Raw genomic sequence first — 25,351 nt, 5'->3', positions numbered from 1 at the left:
CTGGCTGGGGGGGGTCGGTCACCGGGCTCCCCTGGCTGACCACGTGGGCCCAGACTCAGGGGAAGCAAAGGAAACTCGGGGCATCCAGCTCTGCCAGCCAGGAGCACACGGGCAGCTCTCTGCCCGAAACAGGCCTTGGCTACTTGAAGCCCCGTCCCTTTTCCTAATAGCCAGGCCAGAGTCTCAGGCTCTGGTCACTCTCTGGGTCCGGCTTATTTACCAAAGTCTCTGTTGGTTATTTCCCCAGGTCTTTGGAGTTGGCCACTTGAGATTCTTCCCCCACAATCTATCTATCTTTCTTTCCTTCTTTCCTTCTCTCTCTCTCTCCCTCTTCCTCCTTCCTCTCCCTTCCCCTTTCCCCCCTTCTCCCCCTCTCTCTCCCTCTCCCCCTCTCCTCCTCTTTCCCTCTCTCCCTCTCCCTTCCTCTCTCTCCCTCTTCCTTCCTCCCTCCATTTCTTTCTTTCCTTTTCTTTCTTTCTTTTCCTTCCTTCCTCCCTCTCTGCTCCCCTCTTTTCCTTCCAATCCCTATTTTCCTTCAGTCTCAGCAAACACCTATTAGGTGCTAGAGAATATAAAGACGAAAATGAAATGATCCCTGGCCTCAAGAAGCTCCCCTTCTTTCCAGAGAGACAGCACATACAATATTACAAAAGTCTAAACAACATAACTATAGGGTATTTGGGAGACGGAAACTAAGGATTCTTAAAAGGTTGGGGGAAGGGGAGGGCCACCCAGCCATCTGCAAAGGCACAGAGGTGGGGGAGTAGAGTAGCAAAGAAAGGTGGGTTTCACGAGAGGAATGATATATAGTAAAAGTGGGTTAGGGATCAAAGTTGTGAAAGGTTTTAAAGGACAAACATGACAATTGATATTGGATCTCAGAGGTAATTCTATTTCTCTTTCAAACTCCCCAAATTGGGGGGAGTCCTCTCAGAGAGAATCCTGATTCCCTTGATAATTCATGATCTCTCCTCAAATTATCAAGTTTCTTTCTATCCCCTCCAATCCCCCCTTTGGAGTTTGATTGTTGAGAGAGAAAATTTATCTTATACTTAACCAGCAATTTATGTGGTGTATTTCTCAGTAGAATGTAAACTTCCTGAGGAAAGGACTTGTTTTTCCTGTTTCTCTGTGTATCTCTGGTACCTGGCACACAGTAGGCTATCAGTAAATGCTTATTGAAGAAAGGTCTCCTTTACACCAAAATATTTGTAGCAGTACTTTTTGTGTTCGCAAAAATTGGAAATCGAGTGGATGCCCATTGACTGGGGAATGGATAAATAAGTTGTGGTAAATGAATGGAATGTGACTGTGCTGGAAGAATGTGGGGTGAAGAGAGAACCCCAAAATGATGCAGGTAAATTAGAGGAGCTGAGGAAACAGTCCACACAGTATAAAAAGAACAGTCACCAGAAATCCAAATCAGGTATTCCAAAATTAGAAAAATAAGTCTGACCCCCATGGAAAAGCTGTGAGATACACACACACACACACACACTCCAGCCTGCCCTTTTGTAGAGATAGGATGACCCAAATGGAATTCCATTCCATTGCACAAATTTTCAGATTTTTTTTGGATGTATCAATTATTTAAGCTGATTATTTTCCTTTTCCTTTTTAAAAAAATCTTTATAAAAATACTTTTTAAAATATGGGCTAGCTGTCTGGAAAGGGGAGAAAAGGATACTGGGGCAAGTTATGGTGATGTTTTTTCAAAAAGATATCAATAAAACATTTTTTTTAATTAGTAAATATTTGTGGATTTCTCCTGTGGCTTAAATAGTTGGGGTTGTAATTGGGGAATGCATGGACTTGCTCTGGTGAAGTGGATTTTGGGCCCGGGAGGTCCAGGTTCAGATACTTTCTGGCCTTTGTGGCTGACTTCCTGTGTCTGAATGGGCCTGACTCAGTTTTCTCCTTTGTAAAAATGAGGGCAACAATACACTGCTTAATAAACAAGGATGTTTGTTGAGAAAGCTCATTGTTAATCGAAAGGGGCAATGTTGAAGAGCCTTGGATGTGGAATTGGAAGCCTTGGGCACTGTTCCAGGCTCTGCCCTAGTGACTGTAGTCAAATGACTTGTTTTTTGAGGTAAAATAGTTAGTATTTATATAGGGTTTCCAGGCTTGCAAGGCATTTTACAAACACTACCCCATTTTGTCCCATTTTACAATTGAGGAAATTGAGGTAAGTCTCTCCAGCAGGATTTGAACTTTTGTTTTTCCACTGGGCCCTTGGGGGCATTGGAGATGATATTGGACTACATGGCTCTAAGATAAATGATCCCTTTGACCCTGGAGAATTGTATAAATGTGTGTTCTTTTTGCTGGTTCTTTTAATGGTTATTTTAAAGGGAAGAAAAACAGGCAGCATCATGAGATCGTGAAAGGAGAGAAAGAAAAAGGAGAGGGGAGACAGAGATAGAGAGAGGAGTGAAAGAGACAGAGAGAGGAAGGACACAGAAAGAGAGATGGGGAAAGAGAAAGGGAAAGAAAAAGACAGAGGGGAGAGAGAGAGGATGGACACAGAGAAGAGCAAGAAACAGATAGGGGAGAGAAAAGAAAAGAGAAAGAGAGGGAGGGGTGGAGGGAGGGAGAGAAAGGAGCAAGAAAGAGTGAGGAGAAAAAGGGAAAGAGAGAGGGGGGGTGGAGAGAGAGAGAGAAAGGAGCAAGAAAGAGTGAGGAGAAAAAGGGAAAGAGAGAGGGGGGGTGGAGAGAGGGAGAGAAAGGAGCAAGAAAGAGTGGAGAGAGAAAGGGGAAGAGAGAGAGAGAAGATGGACACAGAGAAGAACAAGAAATTGATAGGGGAGAGAAAGGAAAAGAGAAAGAGAGGAGAAAATTCTGTCACTCTCACTTGCAGCATCCAAAGTTGTTCTAGGGAGTGTTTTTTAAATTTGTTGTCACTGTTTTTGTTTTTGTTTTTAAGCATGTTTTGAATAATGGAGCTAATTAAGTCAGTCAGTTTGGGCTTTTTGTTTGTTCTTTTTTAATCTTTAAGAACTCTCTGCCATTTGGACTTTGTGCTGCCCGAGGCAGCAGAAGTGGGGCTGGATTTTGAGTTGAGGGATGTGGTTTCAAAGGCCTGCTCAGCTGCCTGTGACCCACGCGGCTCTGCACAAACTGCCTCCCTTCGGTGGGCCTCCGTTTCCTCTTTAACGGGGAGGGAGGCTGGATTCAGTGACTCGGGAGGTCTCCCTGAGGGCACTGATGCCAGTGACAGGGCTCCCCCCATCTATGCCTTTCTGCAGGGGGAGGCGCCCTTGCGGGTGTCTGTGACTTGCAGCGGTTCTGGAGTCCGGCCCTCCCCATCGCCCAGGCCCTCATCCCACCCTTGCTGGCTTTTGTGGCACCTTCCTAGTGGGGCTGGAACTTCAGAACCAGGACCCAGTCCCGGACCCAGATCAGCCCAAATCAGATTAAAACGCACCTGGGAAATATTTAACACCACAAACAGAAATGCAGCCCAGCAGAGAGAATGTTAAATTGTGGTTTCTTGGTCACTCTGTGGCCAGCCTTCGTTTCTATGTGACTTTGATGTCGCTGCTCCCGGCAGGTCTCTAGGACTCTCTGTTGATTGAATGCCGTTTTCCTGGGCATCTCCTCCATTATTAAAATCACAGACCCAGCAGTTAGAGCCCTGGGCCTGCCATCAGAAAGATCGAGTTCAAATCCAGCCTCAGACACTTGGTAGCTGTATGACCCCGAGCAAGTCCCTTGACCTTTTTTACCTCAGTTTCCTCAGTTGTAAAATGGGGGTAATAGCAGCACCTGCCTCCTGAGGTGGTAGTGAGAATCCAGTGAGATATTTGTAAAGGTCTTAGCACAGTCTATGGTACGTAGAAGGTGCTTAATAAACGCTCATTGAATTGGTTTGGAAACTTGGACAAGGCAGGGCCGGGCAGGGGGGTCCTTTCTCAGATTGAGTTGATTAATTTTCTTCTTCACCTCTGCTGCCCTTGGGGTCTGGAAGGCCTGGATTCGGGCGCCCATTTCAGACACTGTGTCTGTGTGGCTGTAGCAGACTGTTTGCTGTGGGCACACCTCAGGTTACGGGCACTGTTACCTCGTTTCCTCTTCTGAAACGCCTCCTAAGTGCCTCTGAAACCCTAGCCTCTGTTGGAGGACTCCCTCGTCCCCCTGAGGGCTAATGTCTTGCGTCTGGCTCTTCAGGACCCCTCTGGGCTTCTGTTGGCAAAGATGCTGGAGTGGGTTTGGCATTTTTTACAGGTGGGGAAACTGAGGCAGCAAACAGGGTGAAGTGACTTGCCCAGGCCCGGGCCTGGCACTCTAATCACTGGGCCACTAGCTGTCCCTTTGGCTATCTCAGATATAACTAATGTTTCACCTCGTCTTCTTCTTCAGAATGTAAATTTCTTGGGTCTGGGACCAGGGTCGGACTTTCCTCATACCTCCCGATTATCCCTGTGCCCACTGGCACTTTTGTGGATGATGACTGGATTGGCCAAAGCCCCAGAATCTCCTTATAAATGTTACCTGTTTCCGCACCCTGGTGTCCCAGCTAGAGCCCTCCTCTGCCAGCCTGAATCTGTTTTAAGGGCCTGAGGAAGATTTGATGGTGTTTGGGTTAGAGTGACCTGTGTTTGGGGAAGGGAAAGTTAGAAAGGAATAAGCATTTATTAGATGCCTACAACGTGCCAGGCTCTGGGCTGCTGGGAGGCCCTAGATAACAGTCCTTCCATGGAGCTGTTCTTCCTTCCCCATTTAGAACAGAACCATGGCTGTAGAGGTGGCAGGACCCCAGGGGGCACCGGAACCACAACTTTCACTGGCGCCCTCCAGTGACAGATATGTGCTCTTTTTGTCACGGGGTCTGCCTGCTGGTGGTCACCGAGTCCTCCTGCCCCTTCCTGGAGAATCTGGCCAGCCTCTGCTGGGTCTTCTGGGACCGGGGGTCGCGGAACCCGTCAGCCGCAGCTTCAGAGCAGCTCCTCCTGACCTGGCTGCGGCCCTGCGGCCTCTGCCCCTGAGCCAGGAGGCTCTGTTGGGCTTCCCTTCATAAAGCATCAGGATCTGGGCCAAGCCGAGCTTCGAAGCCTCTCTGTCTGTCTCTGTCTCTCCTCTCTGTTCTTCTCTCTCTCTCTCATTCCCCTTTTCTCTCCCCCCCCCCTTTCTCTTTCTTTCTCCCTCTGTCTCTCCCTCTCCCTTTCTCCTCCCGGTCTCCCAGTTCCCAGGCCCTTCCTACCCCAGAGAGCAGGAATAGTGATGAGCTCCGGAGCAGGAATAGTGATGAGCTCCGGCTGAATCTCCTCTGTTTAGGTCCCTGCCCAAATGACAAATGAAAGTGAGTTGAGTTGGGTCTGGTTAAGGGCTGTTTCTGCCAAAGTGCTGCCATAGGCATGGTGCCCAGGGCCTTCTGCCTTCTGCTGACCCAGATAAAGGACCCCAGGTTCTCTGCTGCAGGGGGATGGCCTCCCCCCAGTCATGTGTCATGATGCAGTCGGCATAGTAATCGTAGCTGATGTATGTACTTGCAGGTTTACAAAGCGCTTTGCTGAACTCATTTTGTGGGTGCTATTGTGCCCATTTTGCAGATGAGGAAAACTAAGCTTACTGAGGCTCACACAATTAGCAAAGCTCTGAGACTGGATTTGCATCTCAGTTCTCCTGAGTCCCCAGGTCTCGCCCCACCCCTTTATTACCTATCTGTCTGTTTCTTAACCCCTCTGGGCCTCTGTTTCTCCCTATGTAAGATGGAGGGGGTGGAATAGATAACCAGAAGAAGAGAATATTGGGAGAATTAGGCTAGAACACTCCTGCTCCCCCAAAGCCCCTTCCGGCTGCCCATCAATAATTCTAACAGCACTTTCCTTTTCTTTTGACCCTCCTATCATAATACCTTTAAAAATTATTCATAATTTTCACGTTTTTGTTGTTCGTTTGTTTCAGTTGTGTCCAACTCTTTGTGACCCTATTTGGGGTCTTCTTGGCAAAGATCCTGGAGCCAGTTCCTTCTCCAGCTCGTTTTACAGAGGAGGAAATGGAGGTAGATGGGGGAGATGACCTGCTCTAGCAGCTAGTGAGCGTCTGGTGTCAGATTTGGACCCAGGAACATGAGCCTTCCCCACCCACTGTGGCACCCTATAGCTGACCTAATCCCCCTTCCCCCTCCCCAACATACCCTTCTCTTTTAGCTTCATCCCCCAAGTTTTGGTATATTGGCTTTTTATCTGATGCCATTTTTCTTTTGTTTTATGATTGGTTTTTTGACCCAGCTGTTCTTTAGGATTAAATTGTTGAGCCTCCAATTAATCATAGTAGAGTTTTATTCATTTTTTGTTTGTTTTTATCACCTACATTTCCTAGCCAACCATCTGCCCCTTGAGAGGACATGCTCTTGGCACAGGCCGATGGGGTCTGCTCGAGGATGCGCCAGATGCCCGTCATAGAACAGAAAATCACATCAGTGATCAAAGCATTAACATGTTGGTCGGGTGTATCCCAGATCCTTAATTTGCTCTGTGCCCTCTACTCCGGCACACAGGGCTCCCAGGGGCAGTTTTTCTAAAGCTCCGGCCATGCTGCTTCCTGTGCCTTTGGAACAAGACACAAACTTCCCCTCTCTGCCCCCATCTTAACCCTTTCCCCATCTGGTTCTAAGCTATCCTGGCAATCTGAATTTACATTATAACTGTTCCTTCTATGCTGTTTTTCAGTTCCTTTTTCCAAGCTTTTGCATAAGCTGGCCCTCCTGCCAGGAATGCTTTCCCGGCTCTTGGGGGCTACTTCTTCCATGTTGTCTTTTCTTAGTATCTCCTGCCCCAGGCTATTAATTCTTCTTGAAATCATTTAAAAATCACCTTTCTGGTACTGTGTATTCCTATCTGTGTTGCTATCATGTCATTTCTGTAGAATGTAAGCTCCTTGAGGGCAGGGACTGTATTTTGCCTCTTTTTTTTTTTTTTTTTTTTAAATCTCTGGCTTTTAGCTCAGTGCCTGGTGCATAGTAGGCACTTCATGAATGTTTATTGATTGTTTATTACAGACATTGAGTTAAGAACCTGATAGATATTAATCCTCACAACAACCCTAGGGAGATAGGAGTGTGGATGCTATTGTAATTCCCATTTTACAGGGGAAGAATTGAGGCACACAAGTTAAATGAATTGCTTAGGGCAAGCCATCTATTGTGTGTTTCAGTCTGGATTTGAACTTCCATCTTTTTAGTACTCTATCCACTGAACCATCTGACAATCCAATACAACTAGATGTTTACATAGAAAAACTGCCTTCAAGAAGCTTAACCTTGTTTAATTTTTTTTAATTTTCATTTTTACCTCACTGTCCCTTCTCCCTCCCCTTCCCAAGTAAGTCATCCCTCATGGAACAAAGATTTAAAAAGAAAGCATTTGATAAAACTGCCTCCTGGGTGCAGCGTTGCCCACCTCTGCGGTGAAGGGAGGGAGGCGGGTTTTCTCAGGTTTCCTTCTGGGCCGAGCTGGATTGCCATGATCGCTCCATGCTCAGACTTGCTCTCTCCCTCCTTCCAGTGTATGTTGTTTAGTCTTGCGTGTTATTTCCCTGGTCCTGCCTGCTTCAGACTGTCAGTGACTCTCTGGTCTTCGGAGTCCTTCGGAGTCATTGCCTATTATTCCTCCAGGATTAACTGTAAAGGCAGCGGACTGCCCGCTGGCCAGGGCCCGCACCGGCATCCAGGAGGAGTTTGGACTCTGGGCAGAGCAGGCGGTTCTGCTTGTCACTAGCCCCCTCCGGAGGACCCCAAGTAACCAGCATCTCTTTGTCTGTTATTTGCAGGGAGAAGAAGTGGGTGACTGTAGGCGACACGTCCCTACGAATCTATAAGTGGGTCCCCGTTACAGAGCCGAAGGTAGATGACGTGAGTATGACTGGCTGTTGCCCTTTAGAGTCAATGGCGTGTTTAAGAGTCCAGTGGGTACAAGAGGCTGGGCTCAGCACTGGGGATGACGTAAAAGTTACTATCAATGAGAGTGATAGCTAACATGTAGGTAGTACTGACCCTCACAGCAGCCCTAAGACCTGGGTGCTCCAGGGACCCCCATTTTACAGATGAGCCAGCAACCTGGTTAAGTGACCTGCCTAGGAAATCATGCACCTAGTAGGAACTGAATTTAAATTCAGACTTGCCTGCACCTAGGTCTAGGCTGTCTTATTTCTGGCCTCCCAAGACAAAGACCAGTAATGAAAACTGTACTTTTTACATACAGAAAAGCAAGTTCTGGAAACCCCAAGGGCTGTTTGAGATGAGATTAGGGGCAAGACCTGAAAACTTTGGGGAGGAAGCAGCGTTTGAGATGGCCTCAAAGACACATTGCAATGTGGGCAGAGAGACGGGTCGGGGTTCTACAGCAATGGGGCCTACCTAGGGACGGAGGGTGACCCAGCCTGACTGTTGTAGTCAGTGTGGAGCCAGTTAAATGGACTAAGGGGGTGGCCATCTTGGAGAAGCCCGCTTGCCCCGGGGCAAAATCGAAAGCCCTTGGTTGGGCCTTTCTCACCTTAATATAGATACAAATCTCTTAAGGCCCCTTCTCACTTTGCTTCAGGCTGTTCCCTCAGAATGCCCACGAGTCAGCAAGCATTTAAATAGCTTCTTTTACCCTGCTTTTCACTCTTTCTGCTCTTGGGCTCTCCTTTTATCTTAAAAATAGCCAAGGGCTTCAGAGATTTTGTGTTTTGGGGGATTGTTTCTGTTAGTAGTTACCCTTTTATTTCATTTTATTCATTTATTTTTGGCAAGGTAACTGGGATTGACTTGCCCAGGGTCATCCAGCTAGGAAGTGTTAAGTGTCTGAGGCCCAGTCTGAACTTAGATCCCCTTGATTTTAGGGTCACTATTTAATCCATTGGGCCATACAGCTTGACACTTAATATTTTAGACATTAAAACAGATACATTTGTAAAGAACGTTGGACTCAGAGTCAGGAAGGCTAAGTACAAATTACAGATGCTGACCGCTGGGTGAGTCACTTCACCTCTATCTGCCTCGGGTTCCTCATCTGGAAAATGGGCCCCTACCTCCCATAGTTGTTGTGAGGGTCAAATGAGATCATAATTATCATGTGCTTCGCACCTGTGTTTGTTGTTTCCCAGGGTAGTTGTGAGGATCACGTCAGTGTTTTGTAAACGTCAGAATGCTCTATAAACGCCAGGGCTCATCTTGTGGTTAGCTTTTCCTCCCATGGTTTGTGCATTTTTTTCTGAGAAGGCATCTGGAGGCTTTAGCCAGAGGGGTTCACTGTCTAAAAAGGGGCACAGACTCTGGGCCAGGCCACTTCCTGGCCTCGAAGGGCATGCACAAAGCCTGGGGGTTGACATCAGAGGATGAAGTAGAGGGGAAAACTGGGAGCCAGGTATTCAGTGGATTGGAAGGTTTCAGGCAGCTGGCCGTAAACAAGGGTGGGGAAAGGCTAGAAGAAGAAAATACAGTCCCTTATTAAGGATGCACCACATTCTACCTAGCTAGAGGGCGCCAGAGGGCACAGAACCACAACTCGGCTTCCTGAGTTCAAATTGGGCCTCAGACACAGACTAACTGTGTGACTCTGGACAAGTCACTTAACTCTGCCTCAGTGGTTCCCCATCTGTAAAATGGGCTGGAAATGGCAAACCATTCTAGGATCTTTGCCAAGAAAACCCTAGATGGGGCCACAAAGAACCCAGCATGACTGAAAAATGACTGAACAGCCTCTTCTGGGTTCTATGTTGGGGAAAAGAAATAGAGAGACAAAAATGAAAGTCTCAGATCCCAGGGAACTTATATTCTATTGGGGAAGACTACAGAGAATCAGTTACATTGATAAACATCCAAGTTTATACAAATAAACACAAAGCAATTTTCTTTATATTTATCTTTTCTTTTGTTGCTCATTTGTTTCAGGGCCTAGCACAGAGACAAAACTTTGACGCCCCTGCCCTCTAAGAACTGGTATTCTTGGGTCATTGGGGGCTTTTTGCTTGTGTCTCACTCTGGTTGGGGGGGAAGCTCTCCTACAGAAGAGAAGTGAGTGGTTCTTCTCCCCTAGAAGGTTGCCCAGAGAATGGGCTGGGGCCAGCCTGTCAGTAGCAGGGGCCCCTCTCATCACCACCCCTTTCCACTCTCCAGGGAAAGCAGATTACAAGACGGACGCACCCCTGCTCCCAAGGGGGACGTTGGTCTTTCCTTCCCTTTTAAGTGGGGTAGGGAAGGAAAACATTCTCAGTAGGTAAATCAAGGACAGCAGCTGGGGTTGGGGTGCCGCTGCCCTTGACCTCCCCGCCCCGGGTGGTGTTATCTCATTGGACTGATGAGAAAACCGAGGGTCCCAGAGCCACTATATGCCGACTCCCCCCCAGTGTCAGCCGCAGGGGGCCTTCGACCCATTCTGTAAGCTTCCTTGTGGACGGGGAGTGTCCATCCCTCACACCTGGAACGCAGTAAGCCCTTCATCAATCTTGTGGGCCGATTGACCAGCCGTGTCCCCTTCCCTCGCTGGCCTGGGGCAGCCCCAAGCTTGTAGTCCTGGCAGCATTAATGTCGGCAGCAAGGATAACAGCTGGCATTTGCAGAGTGAGGCGGCCGCAGAGGTAATCGCGCCTGATTTTGTGTCCTGCAGACTTGGGAAGGAGGCTCACTTGTTTGTCCCCATTTTACAGGTGAGCAAACTGAGGCTGGAATCACTCTTGTCAGCGGCCCCATGAGCGTCTGTGACAGCTTGGGGTGTGGCTGAGGGGCTCAGGCCGGATGGGTAGGGAGCGACCCCGCCACCCTGGGGTGAGAGGGAACCCCTGCAGGTGGTGAGGGAGGCCAGGTCTAGGGTCAGGTGCTTGGACTGAAGCTGTCAGAAAGCTCTTAGGATAAGGTTGGCTGTGGGAGCCCCTGGAGGGCTTGTGGTGGCGCAGCAGTGAGCGTTCTGGCCGGAGTGCGAGAGACCGGAGAGCTGGTGTGGCCATGGGCATGCCCTTTGTGTCCCACTTGTTTGCCTCAGTTTCCCCAGCTCTAAAACGAGCATAATCATAGCATCAGGGTTGTCATGAAGATCAGCCGGGATGATGTGCTCAGCTGTGGGAGTGAAGACAAAGGGATTGTAAAGAAGAGAGGTGGTAAAGGGAGGAGCATGGTGTCAGTCAACATTTATTAAGCGCCTTCTGGGGCCGGGCTCTCCACTTAGCGCTTTACCATAATTCATTGGATCCTCATCACAGCCCTGGGATTTGGATCTCTTATCATCCCTGTTATTCAGATGAGGAACTGAGGCAGACAAGGATGAAGTGACCTGTCCCAGCTAGTAGGTGTCCGAGGCTGGATTTGAATTGGGGTCCTCCTGATCCCAGGCCCAGAACCCTAACTCTTCACCACCTCTTAGGAGCTGCCGGTTTTCCCCATTCCTGACATCGTTACTCAGAGCCCCCAGTCCTCGACAGCTCCTTGGGCCCCAGCCCATCTCCCAGGCCAGGGGCTGGGCGGCCTCGGAGGCCCCTCCCCACCCAGGATCTCATCTCGGACCCCTGTCTGCCGCACCCCCGCTGCCCCTTGTTGGGCCTCTGCCTGATGGGCGGGGGCTCCCTTTTTTATCTGGTCGGTTGGCTTTCTGTGGTGCTTTTTTCAGAATGGCAGAACTTCGTCAGTCAGTGAGCATTTAGTAAGTGTTTGCTGTATTCAGGGCACTCCCCAAGTGGCTGGGGATACAGACAGAGCTGAAAGAGGCCCACGAGCTTTTGGGGACCCAGGAGGCTCTCCTGGAGCTTATAGGAACAGAGGAGTCAATAGAAGGTAATTTGGGGAAGGACAGGGCAGCTGCCCGGAGAGGGTAGCCCCTGAGCCAGGGAAAAAGCTTAAGGAGTCTAAGAAGCAACAGTGAAGGGAAAGCCCATTCTAGGCAATTCAGTTCCATAACAGCGCCTACTGTGCGCCAGGCATTTTGATAAATGACAAAAGGAGGCAAAAGGCAGTGGCTGTCCTCAGTAATCGGGGAGACAGCAAGCTATATGCAGGATAAAGAGATCAATCCATAAACACTTATTAAGCACCTACTATGTGCCAGGCACTGTGCTAAGGGCTGGGGACACAAAAAGAGCAAATGACAGTCCTTGCCCTCAAGGAGCTTCCAGTCTCATGAGACAAACCCCACGCAAATATGTTCAAAGCAAACTATCTATAGGCTGAATAGGAACTAATTAAGAGTGGGAAAGCTCCAGGATTCAGAGGAGTTGGGAGATGCGTCTGTAGAAGGTGGATTTTGGTTGGGGTTCAGAGGAAACTGGGGGGAGAGCAGTCACAGGCGATGGCCGGAGAGAATGCCGGAGGGTCTTGTTGCTGCACCAGCAGGAGACCCCTCCCCCCCACTGGATCGATGAGTATATGGGGGGGGGTCAGAGGGTTGGCGAGGTAGGAGGGGCCAGTTGGAGATCCCAGATTGGGGCTTCCGATTGGATAGGGAGCTTTGAGGAGCAGCAACAGAGAGAGATGGGGATCAGCTCTCCGGGGGGCATGAAGGGTTCGAGGGTGTGATCTGGAGGAGGATCCAGGAGAAGTGGGAGGAGGCGCCCAAAAACCCGGAGAGAAGGAGCATCCCAGAGAGCGTCGGGTCATGTCGCCGGTTGCAGAATCCAGGAGAATGACTGAGACTGTGGGATTTGGCAAATCAGAGACATGGGGCATGTAGGAGGGGGCAGTTTCAGTGCAATGATTAAGTCAAAAGTGGGATGATGAGGGGCTTGGGGGGAGGTGTGATCTGGCCACAAAGAGCAGAGCGATAGGAGGGTGGTGAGTATGGAAGGAGCAAGTGGGGGCTTTGTGGATGGAGGAGACGGGAGGGAAGGGGCCAGTAGGCAGGGAGAGGTTCCTGGAGGTGCTGAAGGGGCATTCTGCTGCGGGAGAAAGGGGAGAGACCCAAGGCAGCGGGGCGATAAGAGGGAGCTCTCAGCCAGTGGCCTCTGCTGTTTTTGGTTTTGTTTTTTGGTAAAATGTGAGGCAAGTTGCCCCCTCACAGTGGAGGAGCCTGGGGGGATTCGGGAGAGCAGCCCTGAGTAACAATGGTGGCCATGAGCATTGCCTTGCAGCAGCGAGAGCCCCAGTGAGCCTGTAGCAGCCCCAGGTGGGACGGTGGCCGGATGGCCCGAGGCGTATGGGTGACTGGGGGTAGGGTAACGGTCTGAGGGGGGGGTGATTGTGGCAGTGCTGGTGACTGTGAGGGGAGGGAGGGGCCCACGGTGCCCACAAAAGGAGGCCTGGAACCCAGTAAGGTTATGGTCAGATGAGAGATGTGATCGGGGCAGTGGGCGACGTGATCGGGAGCTGGGGATCTCAGAGAGGCTGGAGGAGGGGAAGTGGCTCACTGAGGGATCTGGGCGGGAGAAGGCCCAGGAGAGAACTGAGGGAGCCAGGACTTAGCTTATAAACTAGAGTGTGGGAAGGGTCATGGGAGGCGGAGGAAAAGGTAAAAAGCTGACAGGCGAGGGCTGGAGAAGCGGACCAGGAGGTCGTGCATCTTATGGGAGACGCGACCTCCAGAGGGACCGGCTCTCTTTGTGCTGAGGGTGGGAAGTGAATCCGTCGACTGAGTGGGCAGGGGGTGGGCTGGAGGGAGAAGCCCCCGTGGCCGAGGCAGTGCTTGGGGAGGGGGGCCTGTATCGGATCACTGAGGAAGGAGGGCGGGCTCTGTGGGGGGCAGCGGCCAGGGCTTGCCTTGGGAGGAAGAAGAGCGGCTGTATCTGGGGGAGAAGCCCCACAAGTGCCTGGGCTCCAGCTCCCGTCTTGACCACGAGCGGGGGGATGAGTGAGGGGTGGCCAGGGAGACGCTGCTGGCTGAGGGGATCCCGATTTCAGCCGACGCGATCTAATGCACAGGGAGCCGGCCTAGATCCGCTCCCAGTCTCCTCCCTGACCCGTGCTGGTCCCATAGGGCTTTGGACGAGTCGCCTGTGCCCCAAGCTCTCCCTCAGAGTCTCAGTGGCGACAACAGTAATGTCCAGCGTTTGTACCGTGCTTCACGGTCATGGCTTCGCACTGGTCTCTAACTCGGTGTTCGAGAACCCCCTGTGAGTAAGAATGGCGGCCCTGCCCCCGGGGCCTACACCCTACAGAGCGGCTACAGATGCCCCGACAGGCGGGCGCTGAGGCCGGCGGCTTAGGGGACGTCCGGCCTGCGCTGTTGCGCAGCAGGTGGGCTTTGGAGTTGCGGCTCTTGGTCTGTCCACTGCACTGCCTAGGGAAGAAGGGAAGAAAGGGAAGGAGATAGAAGGGAAGAAGGCGGGATGAGGGGCTCACTTCGGGCACCATGCTACCTGCGGGCAGGGCCTGACTGCTCTTGCCGAAGGGGGGGCCCTCGTCGGCCTCTGCATTTCGTGGCCTGGAATCTGGGGCTGCGTCTGTTAGGCCCGCTGTGGCTTGCGGGGCTGGGTCTGCGACAGTGGGCGTGACTGTCCCCCCTCCCGTGCTAAGGCGGCCAGGTCCTCAGGGGCACCGTGTGGTTTGTCTTGTGGCCCAGAGCTTCGCAGCCTGCTCGTTGGTGGGCAGTCACGGGGAGAGCGCTCCCCCCCATCCGCAGACTTCCCCGGGCTCGGTCCCTCGTTCCCCTCCAGCAGGCTGAGAATGTGGAGGATCTGCATTCCTCGTCCCCCGCATGGCCCAAGTCTGAGCTTGCTCGGGGCGGACACGAGCCAGCGGCTTCCCTCTGGAATTCCCCAGGCTGGGGCGGGGGCCGGCAGGATGCAGCCGGACCCTCTGTCTGACCCCGGGCTCGGCTTGGGGTGGGGAGGCCCTCGGAGGGGGGTCTCCAATGACGCGGGTTCCAGCAGAGAAATTCTGGAAAGGGGGTGAGTGGGTGACAGGAGCCCCGATCCCTGCCATCCCCTCACCCCAGGGGTTTCACACGCAGTCTCCCCAGAGTTTGGTGACTCAGCCTCTCCTTGTTTTCCCTTCAGAAAAATAAAAGCAAGAAGAAGGGTAAAGATGAGAAATGTGGGTCCGAGGTGACCACCCCGGAGAACAGTTCGTCCCCGGGGATGATGGACATGCACGGTAAGACCCCGGCAGGCTTTCTCACATTCCCCTCAGAAGGGGGCAGGGAGGGACTGGGGGGGGGCCCAGCCCGGGGAAGGAGGGCCGAGGGTCCCCAGCTGAGGACGCTGCCAGAGGTGCGGGAAGGGCAGTTTGGTTCACAGGCGCCCACTTGCAGTTGTCTCGTTGGTAAGGGCCGTTTTGTGTGCGACTCTGTCAGAGGGTAGCTTATCGGGGCCTCAGTTTATCCTCCTGACAGCCTTGGAAGGGAGTAACAGGTTCCCCATCCCTGTATTCCGCTGGAGGACACAGGCAGACAGTGACAAAGGGACACATCCACACAGCGAGTAGAGGGCGAGGCTGGATTTGAACCCAGTGCTCTGCCCACCTCGTTTAGAGCAGGAGAGGACAGAGGGCTCCCTGAGCCCCAGGCCTTCATCTCAGGTGATCCGAGAGGCCACGTGTGGCCCAGCTCTCCCCCCACGCCCCCTTCTCGGGGCAGCCCTGCCCACTGGCTCGGCAACAGCTCTGAGGTGAGCCAAAAAGCCCGGCCTCATCAGGTGCCGGGACGCTCACGGAATCGGCCCGTGGGAGGGCCTGGGTTCAGATCTCGAATGGCGGGCACTCCTCCTTTCTCTGTTGGATGGGGGACAATCTCTCTCACCAACAGCGAGTTCCCTCCCTCTGGGCCCGGCCACGGGAAGGGCTGGCCTCGGTGACGGGGGACACAGTTCCCTCTAGTTCAGAACCGAGGCCTCCTGCGGTGACTAGCTCAAACTCAGAATGGCTGCGAGTGTAGGAGGCGAGATTGGAACCCAGAGCCCGCTGCCAGGCGGGACTGGTTGGTTGGCCCCGGGGCCTCCCAGCTCCAAAGCCCCGGATGCTCCAGTCTCGCCCTGCAAGTTTTCTCTGAAGTCTGAACTTGACCATTCCTGCCCAGTTGGGGGAGGGGGAGCGTTGTGGAGCCTTCTCGGCCCCCAGTCAGCTGGGGGAAGGGATGATTGTGGCTCTTCTGCCTAAGGAGCTCGCCTCCCTCCACAGAGACAGGGACCTCCCTTGCTGTGACATAGACCCGCACGAGGGAAGGAGTGAGAACCTCCATAGCTCAAAGCCCCAGGAGACTCCTGAACAGGCTCCCTTGGGGCAGGAGGGCTGCTTTTGGGAGGACATGGGGGGGGTTCTGTCTTTGCCCCCAGAGTCTCTCTCATTCTCCCCATCCTTCCCCCCCAGACGACAACAGCAACCAGAGCTCCATAGCTGACGCATCCCCGATTAAGCAGGAGAACAGCAGCAACTCCAGCCCGGTGCCGGAGCCGAACTCGGCAGCACAAGGTGATGGCCCAGAAGCCAAGTCCGACGAGGTCCACGCAGAGCCCAAGGAGCAGACCGGATCAGAAGGTAGCCGCCCCGAGCTTTGGGTCTGTGAGCCTCCTCCTCCAGCCTCTCTTGCTGCGAGTGTCTCGGACCCGGGGGGGCGGGAGGGGTGGGATTTGCAGTCAGGCCGGACGAGGATGGCGGCTGTGGGCCTTCGCCACAGGCCGGAATGCGGTTTGGGGGTGAGGGGGGACGTGGGGAGCAGCCGGGGCAGATCTCCCCTGCACTAACGACCTCCAGCAGTGACACGATTTTATTTTTCCTAGTGGAGCCGTAGCGGTGGTTACCGAAGTTGCCCAGGGAGCTCCGTGCCAAAACATGTGATGTTTGTTCTCCTGAAATGCTTTTTGTGATCAGACTTCTGCCTTTGGACTGTTGGGAAGGCTCGGGTGCTGCCCCCGAGGGCCCGCTGAGGGCTCGCGTTCCCAGCGTGCGCCGGGCAGTGACCAGAGGCTGTTCAGGGCTAGTGGCTTTTAGCTGGTCTTGCTTTTCTGCCTGGTCATGAATTTCACTTGCCTCGAGCAAGCCTGATTCTTTGGTCATGAGGAGATTTTGCACAGTCCAGTTGGAATTCTGAGGTTGTGGAGTGATTCCAAAGAGACTAGTGATGTCATGGCTGAAATTAGCTTTTCTAAAAAAAACATTAAATTGCAAATGTCTCTTGAGAGTATTTCCTGACTTAGTGTGGGGATGCTGGGAAGGTGATGTTTTCTGAGTTGACGTGGTCTGGTTTGAGTGGGGAGACGGCCGCTGGCGCGCTGTGCCCTTTGAATGGCTTTTCAGGCCAGGTAGGGAGGCCTTTAGCAAAGTAAGCGAGTCTCCCCCAGTTAAGAGTGCACAGTAACAGGAGACCCCCAGATTTCCCTCCTGTTCTCCAGCAAAGACTTAACGCAGCCTCAGGAAAAAAAAAAGTCAAGGAAAGCAAAGAGAAGCTACAGTGATCCCCCTCCTCCTGGCCCAACGAGAAAGGGGTCCCACCTGAAAAGCCAGTTCTGGTCTGGCAAGTGAACCAGCCTGCCGGCACGAATCAGACCTGCCAGAGGCACCTGAAACCTGTCGAGCTCCATGCCCAGGAGCAGGAAGAGCTGAGGGCTCAGATCAGTAGACTCCAGTGAAGTCAGAAACCATGGGCTGTTTGGGGGGCTGGAGGCTGAGAAGACCCAGAAGATGAATGCTCTTGGTGCAGACGAAGCGTTGGAGGCAGAAATCAGCACCCAGGAACTCCGTACGGGAGAGCAGGAGGGATCAGACCCTGGCCCTTGGCTAGAGGTGTGATTGAGCAGAAGAAATCACCAAAAGACTGGGAAAATATTAGGGATCCAGAGGTGTCCAGTAGGCAAAGCTAGAAGAAGAGAGCAAGGCCCCGAATTGTAAGAAATGCCTCTGCCACAAAGAAGCCAGATTAAGGAACAGCTAGATGAAATAAAGTGAGGGATAAAAAGTGAACTTCCAAGTAAGAGATCTGGAGGAAAGAACTGGAAGGAAAATAAATGACTTAGAACAGACGGTAGAAAACTATCTCATGGTGAACGCCTTGAAAATGAGAAAGATGCAAACAGAACTCACTGATGCTGAGACAACAAGAAATATTAGAACAAAACCAAGAGTGATTAAAGTAGGAGAAATTGTAGACTATCTATTATTAAAGACATTTGACTTCAGAACTTTGACCCAAAAAAGGAGAAACAAAGAATATTTAGGCTTCCATAAAACTTGATCACCGCTTCTCTGCCCCCTTCCCTCCCCAAACAATGAGTCCTAAAGGAAAACTTCCCCATCTGTTGCCCCAGAGGGCAAAGTTGAGAAAACTGAGGCATGCAGAGGATAAGTGCCCAAGATCATACAAAGCTAGTCAGTATCTTTGGGGCTGGATTTGAACTCAGGCGTTTGTGCCATGGCAACAGGGACACTGGTGCTCCCCTCCCTGCTTTTGTGTAACTTCACAGGACCTCAGTTTTCTCACCTATACAATAGGAATAATAGCATCTACCACCCACACTTGTGGGGAGGACCAAATGAGAGAATATTAGTAAAGGGCTTAGCCCAGGTGCCCACAGGTATGCTGTTTTGTGGAGGGGGCAGGGCTGCTGAGGGTCCTGGTGGGGGGGGCTGCCCCTTGGCAGAGAGTAGGGTCGAAGGCTTCTTCTGGAGACTTTCCCACCCTTCTCAGAAGGGGATGGAGGATGGGTCAGGAAGCAGAGAGCCAGGAGCTGGGTGTGGCCTTTCTGCCCAGGGGCCTTCCACCCTCTCATCTCTTCTAGGTCGTGGCCTAATTTCTTTCAGATCTGGCCCTTCCCTTGTCAGGAGATGTTGAAGAGACAGACCCACTGGTGGTAAAATGGAGTGAGTGCCGAGTTTGAATCTGCCTCCTGCCTCTTGGGGAAGTTCCCATCTGAAAAGGGAGGACTTTAGGTGTTAAACTTGCTGGTCAAACCAGATGGAAACACCATTGGGAAGTGTTGAATAAAAGTTCAATAAAACAGAATTATCATAGGGGTTCGACTTCGGGTCTGACTCCCCATGCCCGCAGAGCCACATAGCCTCTCTGTTAACAGGAATTATGGTTGTGACTCCCAGGATGGGGTCTGGAAGCAGGCTGGGGCCTTCTCAGGGCACCTGGGTAGCATCCTCTCACCACTGAGTGGGCCGTGGGCCAAATGGTGACCTTGCCTTCAGCTTGTTTACCAGGCAGTTTGGTGAATGACATAATGTCCGTGCACCCGAGGACTAAATTTAGGTTTCAGGAAAGTAATTTGCTCTGAGCAAGTTCCAGAGTCAGGCCAGTGAAGCTGAAGGGAGAGGGAAGGCAACAGACTGCAGCTGAGCCTCCTCTGGGCCCCAAGCCTTCAAGCATCAACTTGGCACCCTTGGGGCCCCTTTCCAGGGGACTAGAGCACCTGGCTCCCTATTTCATTCAGGCCCCTAGTTCTCTTTCTTGCCCCACTTCAGGTGAGTGCCCATTGTGGGGCATAATTAGGGACTCAGGTCTTTTCTCTTTTCAAAATTGTTCTTAAAATCTTAAACCTTAAACAAAAAACAACATTTCTGACTACACAGCAGAACACAAGAGGTGGATTTGACGTAAAACTGGCCCTCTCCAGTCATACAGTCAGTCAAAAATATTTTGTTAAGCACAGCTGCTCTGTGCCAGGCTCGGCTCTGGGGACACAAAGACGAGACAGTCCCTGCCCTCAAGGAGCTTACAGTCTGGTGGGGGAGACGGCATACAATCAACTGTACAAACAAGCTATAGACAGGATAAATTGGAGGAGACCCACTGAGATTAAGAAGCATTGGGAAAGGCTTTCTTGCAGAAGGTAGGGGTTCAGCAGGAACATGAAGAGAGAGAACATTCTAAGCCAGGGGAAATGCCCAGAGCCTAGAAATGATGGAGTATCTTGTTTGTGCAACAGCCAGAAAGCCAGTGTGACAGAAGAGTAAGTGTCGGGGGCAGAGTTAAGTGTGAGAGAGATGGAAAGGCTATAAGAGTTCTGGGTTATGAAGGGCTTTGAATGCCAAGCAGAGGACTTTATATTTGATCTAGAGGTGATGACATGTTCAGACCTCAGCTTTACTTAGGTCACTTTGACAGTTGATTGGAGGATGTACTAAAGTAGGAAGATAGATAGAAGGAAGACCAACCAGCAGTCTATTGCAGTAATCCAGGAATAAGGGGATGAGGGCCTGGACCGGTGGGTAAGTATATAATGATTCTACCTATTAACTATCCTGCTTGTCTGTGCTTCTTTCTGAGGGAAGATGATTCTTTAAGAATGCTTCTGGACATTTTTGTTAGGTTTCCTTTGCTGAATAAAAAAAATCCATTTTTTCTTTCTTCTCTTCTTCCCCCCATTTGAAAAACAGACAAATGTACGGACCAAACAGATTCCCACATTTGGCAGGTCTAAAAGTTTTTGTCTCATTCTGCACCTGCAGTCAGTCACCCCTCTTTCAGGATGCTTCCTCATCACTCATTCTAGAATTCTTTATATGTATTTTAAAAAATGTTCATTGACCCTCCTTTTTTGACATCACTATTGCTAATTCCCTCTCTTCCTCAATTAAAAACCAAGGAGGAAAAGCTCCCTGTAACAGAGGTAGCATAATCAAACAAATTGAGTGCACACAGTAATCATGGGTGGCTCTTTCCTAGGTCCTTTTTCTAACATAAATAGACAATTCTACACACAGAGAGCTTTCTCAGAAACATCCCTTATAGGTGAGCAGATGGAACCCAACCATGTGCCAAAGAGGGGGATAGCTCAGATTACTGTCAGCAGCCAGAACAAGGAAGCCACACAAAGACTGATTTCCTGTCTGAGTGGACTCTTAATTTGGGAAGCCATTGATTATCAGCTTACTGAATATTTTAAGCCCTTGTCCAAGGATAACCACCTGTTTGGTGAGATATCACCCCAATGTGAAAAGCCCATCTTTCCCACAAAGTTGGGCAGGAGTGTTTTGTTTTGATAATACCCTGGGGATCCAAGCACGCTGTTGAGTAGAAGACATTATTTTCTATGGGAACTTTCGAAACATTTAGGTGGAAGATGGAGGCTGGGAAAAAAGGGACCAGACCTCAGGAAATCCAGACAGATAAGGGAATCAGCACTCCTGCTTAGTCAGGTAACTAATAGTATCAAATATCTCAGCCAGTGTGGATAGTTAAAAAAAAGTTTTACCGATGCCTCTGTACGGTAATTTCTCCATATACTACCTTCTACTCTCAATTATTTCCCTGAGAAACTAAACAAATTGAACAAAAGCAATCGGTACAGGTTCCATATAACATACGAGCATTCTGTACCTGTATTGCCTCACCCTCTCTACCTCCAAATGGGTAGATGTGCTTCATAGATAAGGATTCTTAATCACCTTTGTGTTAGGGACTTCCTGGGCAGTCTGGTGAAATCCATAGACCCTTTTCCCAGAATGTGTTTTAAAGAAAATCTAGAATTACAAGGGAAACCAGTCATTGAGATAATGATAGAATTTTTTTCCACATCATAGTACATCAACCATAGAACCATTGTTCAAGAGAGCAAAACCTTTTGCTAGTTTGTTTCAGCAGATATTTATTGAGTGTACAGAGTAAGGTGCTGAACACCAGGGAAGAGGGAAATGGAAAATTCAGATAGAATGCTGACTCCGGAGTCAGAGGACGAGTATTCAAATCTAGCCTCTGATTCAACATTGGGCGAGTCACTTCCATGAGTCTCATTTTTTTCACCTGTAGAAAAAGAAAAAAGAAAAGTCACTCCGTGACTTTGCTTAGAAACTCAGTGGCCCCTGAAATCCCTTCCTGCTCCAGGTCAATGATTCTGTCTCTTTCCCTTACAGTCTGGTAGGAGGGAGGAGGAGATAAGACAAACCTAAATAAAGATCCACATTGTTGCATGTCAGGAAGGCCCAGAGTGCTTTGCATAGACCTTGGTGGGATTTAGAAGCTGTAGACAGCTTGCCCAGGATGAATGCAAAGCCCCGTCCATGAGATCACATCACTGACATATCAGAAATTCCCTTAGAAAGTTAACAAAAGCCGGGTGCTATGAGAGGACTGAAGGACTAGCATGAATCCAGGGATCATGGAAGGCTTCCTGTAAGAGGTAGCCTTTAAATTGGTGTTTTGAGGATTGGTAGGATTTCATTAAGGAAAGAAGAGTAAAGGAAATTCTCCAATGAAATAAGGAAAACCAGACTAAACTAGACATGCCAGTGCAGTTAAATAAAAGAGAAAAAACCAAATACTGTCTAATTCTTGTGACCCAGGCTTCTCAGAAAAGAGGGACTGTCTCTTCGTTCTTTGCAAAGCTGGAGGGTACTTTGGGCTTGGAATACTGGATATGCTATCAGGTTTTACAAATTTGGGGTTTTCTCCCACTTTTTACCTGTTCTAGGTGGCAAGGTTTGGTTCTTTAAGGAGGAGGGAAGGCATATATTCAAAGATGAAGACCAATATATGAACAAAAGACACCTTTAAAAATGTTTTCAGTCATTTAATTAAAATAGTACCTCCTGTGTGGCAGAGGAAAACCAGTTCCTACCCACAAAGAGCTTCCAGTTTAAAAGTCAGGAAGTCAATCTACAAACATTTCTTTTAAGAATTTATTATTAAGTGCAGGGGATACTAGGAAATGAACTAGGGACCCAAGAAGTCAAGTCTACAAACATTTGAGAGTTTAAGTGCAGGGAAAATAACTACAGACCTGTACAAAGTGGATGGGAAATAATCTGAAAAGAGAGGGCCTCCTGTAGAAGGTGGCCTTTGAGCCTACTCTCTAGGGAGGCAAGGAGGGGAGTAGTCCCAGGTATGAGTGACAGCTAGCACCATGGCCCAGATGCTGGAGAGAAGGGGATGGTATATGACAGGAACAGCAGAGCATCCAATGATGTTGGTGGGAATAGACTGAAGAGGCCATATTATAGTTTTTAATAAGAAGGCCCTCAGGGGTCAAGAAAGGGTGGGAAGCAAGACCCAGAGATACTAGGGGCTGACGTTTCAGCCTTTTGACCATGGTAGAAAACCCCTGACAAAGTAGCCATAGGTGTAAACCTCCAAACTTAACATCTGCTGGGTAAACGAGGGCATGGGTGCCATTTGACCAGCCAAGCAGCTCTTAACTGCCGGAGATCAATGAAGTGAATGATGGAGTAATTGCTTAAAACTAGCTTGAAATTACCAGACCTGCTGATAGGGAGATTCTGGCAAAGCTTTTAACGGGGACCAATAGGTCACAGTCCCTTCCCTTCCTCTCTGGGGTCTGGGCAGCTGAATTAGGAGAGCTGGTTCAAATCCCATCCCAGTCATTTAGTATTCATGTGAACCCTGGGCAAGAAGCCTCAGGAAAAACAAAATCCACACGCAGAGAATATAGTCCCCACAGCCTAACGTAACAGTGGTGAACTGAGATAACAAAAACAATCTGTAAGCCATTCTTTCAGGCAGTTAAGTAGCATGATATAAGTGGTCCAAACTTTTTATATTGGTAAACTGTGGGCCCTTCTCAATTTTTTCAATGTGTAAAATTGTATAACTTAGCATAAAATTTTAAATAGATTTACAAAGGGACAGTTATCCAGACATCTTTAAAATTTGCTCATAAATCCCTGATACCATTGTAGACAGAGCTCTGGACTCAGGAGTTAGGAAGACCTGAGTCTTCAGAGACTTGATAGCCTTAGACGTCACGTCACTGCTCTCTCTGTCAATGTCCTCATCTGTAAAATGGATAGCAATAGTACCTATCTTCCAGAGTTGTGGGGATCAAATGTGGGATATGATATGTACAGCTATTAGGAAAACCTTTAAAGGGTACCTATTATTAACTTAGGCAAACTTTGAAGTGGTAAATTAACAGTATCAGATTCTGGTTGCTTGGTTCCCATATTCAGTTTATCCTGGAAGACCAGGGAGGGCCAGTGTGGCGATGATCCTTCCTAGAAACCCATCTTGGGTTGTTAATGCTCCCAGGAATGAAGCTGGGCCTCCAACTAAGTGGAGACTCAGGACAGAGGGCCCAGGGTCTTTCCCTTGTCTGTCCAGTCACAACTTCTTTGAGTTACTGAGCTGTCTCTAGGATCAGGTATTGGTGAGAGGTGGTCAGGGGCCCAATGAAGATGGACCTGGCTCAGTCCAGCTTGTTGGTGCCATCCTGTGTGCAGGGCTGTGCGAATTGTCACAGGATACAAGGGTCAGTAGGATTGGGTCAGTCAGGGTTGCCAAGAATCTTGTCTGCTCCTGTTTTTATAAGAGCTGCTTGTTCTACATGGACAGAGACCTTCCTCTAGCTTTGCCCTTTACTTTGTCTGTGAGACCTTGCCCCAGTGATGTCTCCTTCCAGCCTCATCTGTAGACCTAGGAGACTGGATTAAATTATCTTTGAAGTATCTCCCATCTCTGATATCTCTTCTTCTAGGGCTCCTCCCAGCCCTGATATTCTCTGTTCCAACAGAAGCACTGGGTTTTAGGGCTCCTCAGCCCTGATAGTCTCTGTTTTAACAATCTAACTGAAACATTGTGTTTTAGGGCTCCCCAGCCCTGATATTCTTTGTTCACATCCTATTTCTAACTGAAATATCTGTTTTAGAAGGCTCCCCAGCCCTGATATTCTTTTATAACATCCTATTTCTAACCGAAACATCCTGTTTTAGGGCTCCCCAGCCTGATATTCTTTGTTCAACATCCTATTTCTAACTGAAATATCTGTTTTAGAGGGCTCCCCAGCCCTGATATTCTCTGTTCTAACAGAAGCACTGGGTTTTAGGGCTCCCCAGCCTTGATATTCTCGGTTCTAACAGAAGCATTGTGTTCTAGGGCTCCCCAGCCTGATATTCTTTGTTCAACTTCCTATTTCTAACTGAAATATCTGTTTTAGAGGGCTCCCCAGCCCTGATATTCTCTGTTCTAATAGAAGCACTGTGTTTTAGAGCTCCCCAGCCCTGATGGTCTCTGTTCCAACAGAAGCACTGGGTTTTAGGGCTCCTCAGCCCTGATAGTCTCTGTTTTAACAATCTAACTGAAACATTGTATTTTAGGGCTCCCCAGCCCTGATATTCTTTGTTCACATCCTATTTCTAACTGAAATATCTGTTTTAGAAGGCTCCCCAGCCCTGATATTCTTTTATAACATCCTATTTCTAACCGAAACATCCTGTTTTAGGGCTCCCCAGCCTGATATTCTTTGTTCAACATCCTATTTCTAACTGAAATATCTGTTTTAGAGGGCTCCCCAGCCCTGATATTCTCTGTTCTAACAGAAGCACTGGGTTTTAGGGCTCCCCAGCCTTGATATTCTCGGTTCTAACAGAAGCATTGTGTTCTAGGGCTCCCCAGCCTGATATTCTTTGTTCAACTTCCTATTTCTAACTGAAATATCTGTTTTAGAGGGCTCCCCAGCCCTGATATTCTCTGTTCTAACAGAAGCACTGGGTTTTAGGGCTCCCCAGCCTTGATATTCTCGGTTCTAACAGAAGCATTGTGTTCTAGGGCTCCCCAGCCTG

At 49.8% G+C, this 25,351-nt stretch overlaps 1 protein-coding gene across 2 annotated transcripts in view; it reads left to right on the top strand.

The window, feature by feature from the left end:
• The window catches only part of BCL7A (BAF chromatin remodeling complex subunit BCL7A), a 38,526-nt gene that overhangs the window by 5,203 nt on the left and 7,972 nt on the right, over nt 1-25,351 (top strand). Inside the window, exons 2-4 of one of the 2 annotated variants that reach the window (XM_051972728.1) lie at nt 7,774-7,846; nt 14,902-14,998; nt 16,208-16,375. In XM_051972728.1, coding sequence (XP_051828688.1) covers nt 7,774-7,846; nt 14,902-14,998; nt 16,208-16,375 — 338 coding nt within the window. Of the gene's footprint in view, nt 1-7,773; nt 7,856-14,901; nt 14,999-16,207; nt 16,376-25,351 lie in introns of both variants that reach the window. The other variant, XM_051972727.1, reaches the window with a different exon arrangement.

The sequence above is a fragment of the Antechinus flavipes genome, chromosome 1 (assembly GCF_016432865.1).
Source record: "Antechinus flavipes isolate AdamAnt ecotype Samford, QLD, Australia chromosome 1, AdamAnt_v2, whole genome shotgun sequence".
NCBI lineage: Eukaryota > Metazoa > Chordata > Mammalia > Dasyuromorphia > Dasyuridae > Antechinus > Antechinus flavipes.
Note: the sequence above shows the minus strand (reverse complement) of the source record. Positions and strands in the feature narration are given on the sequence as shown.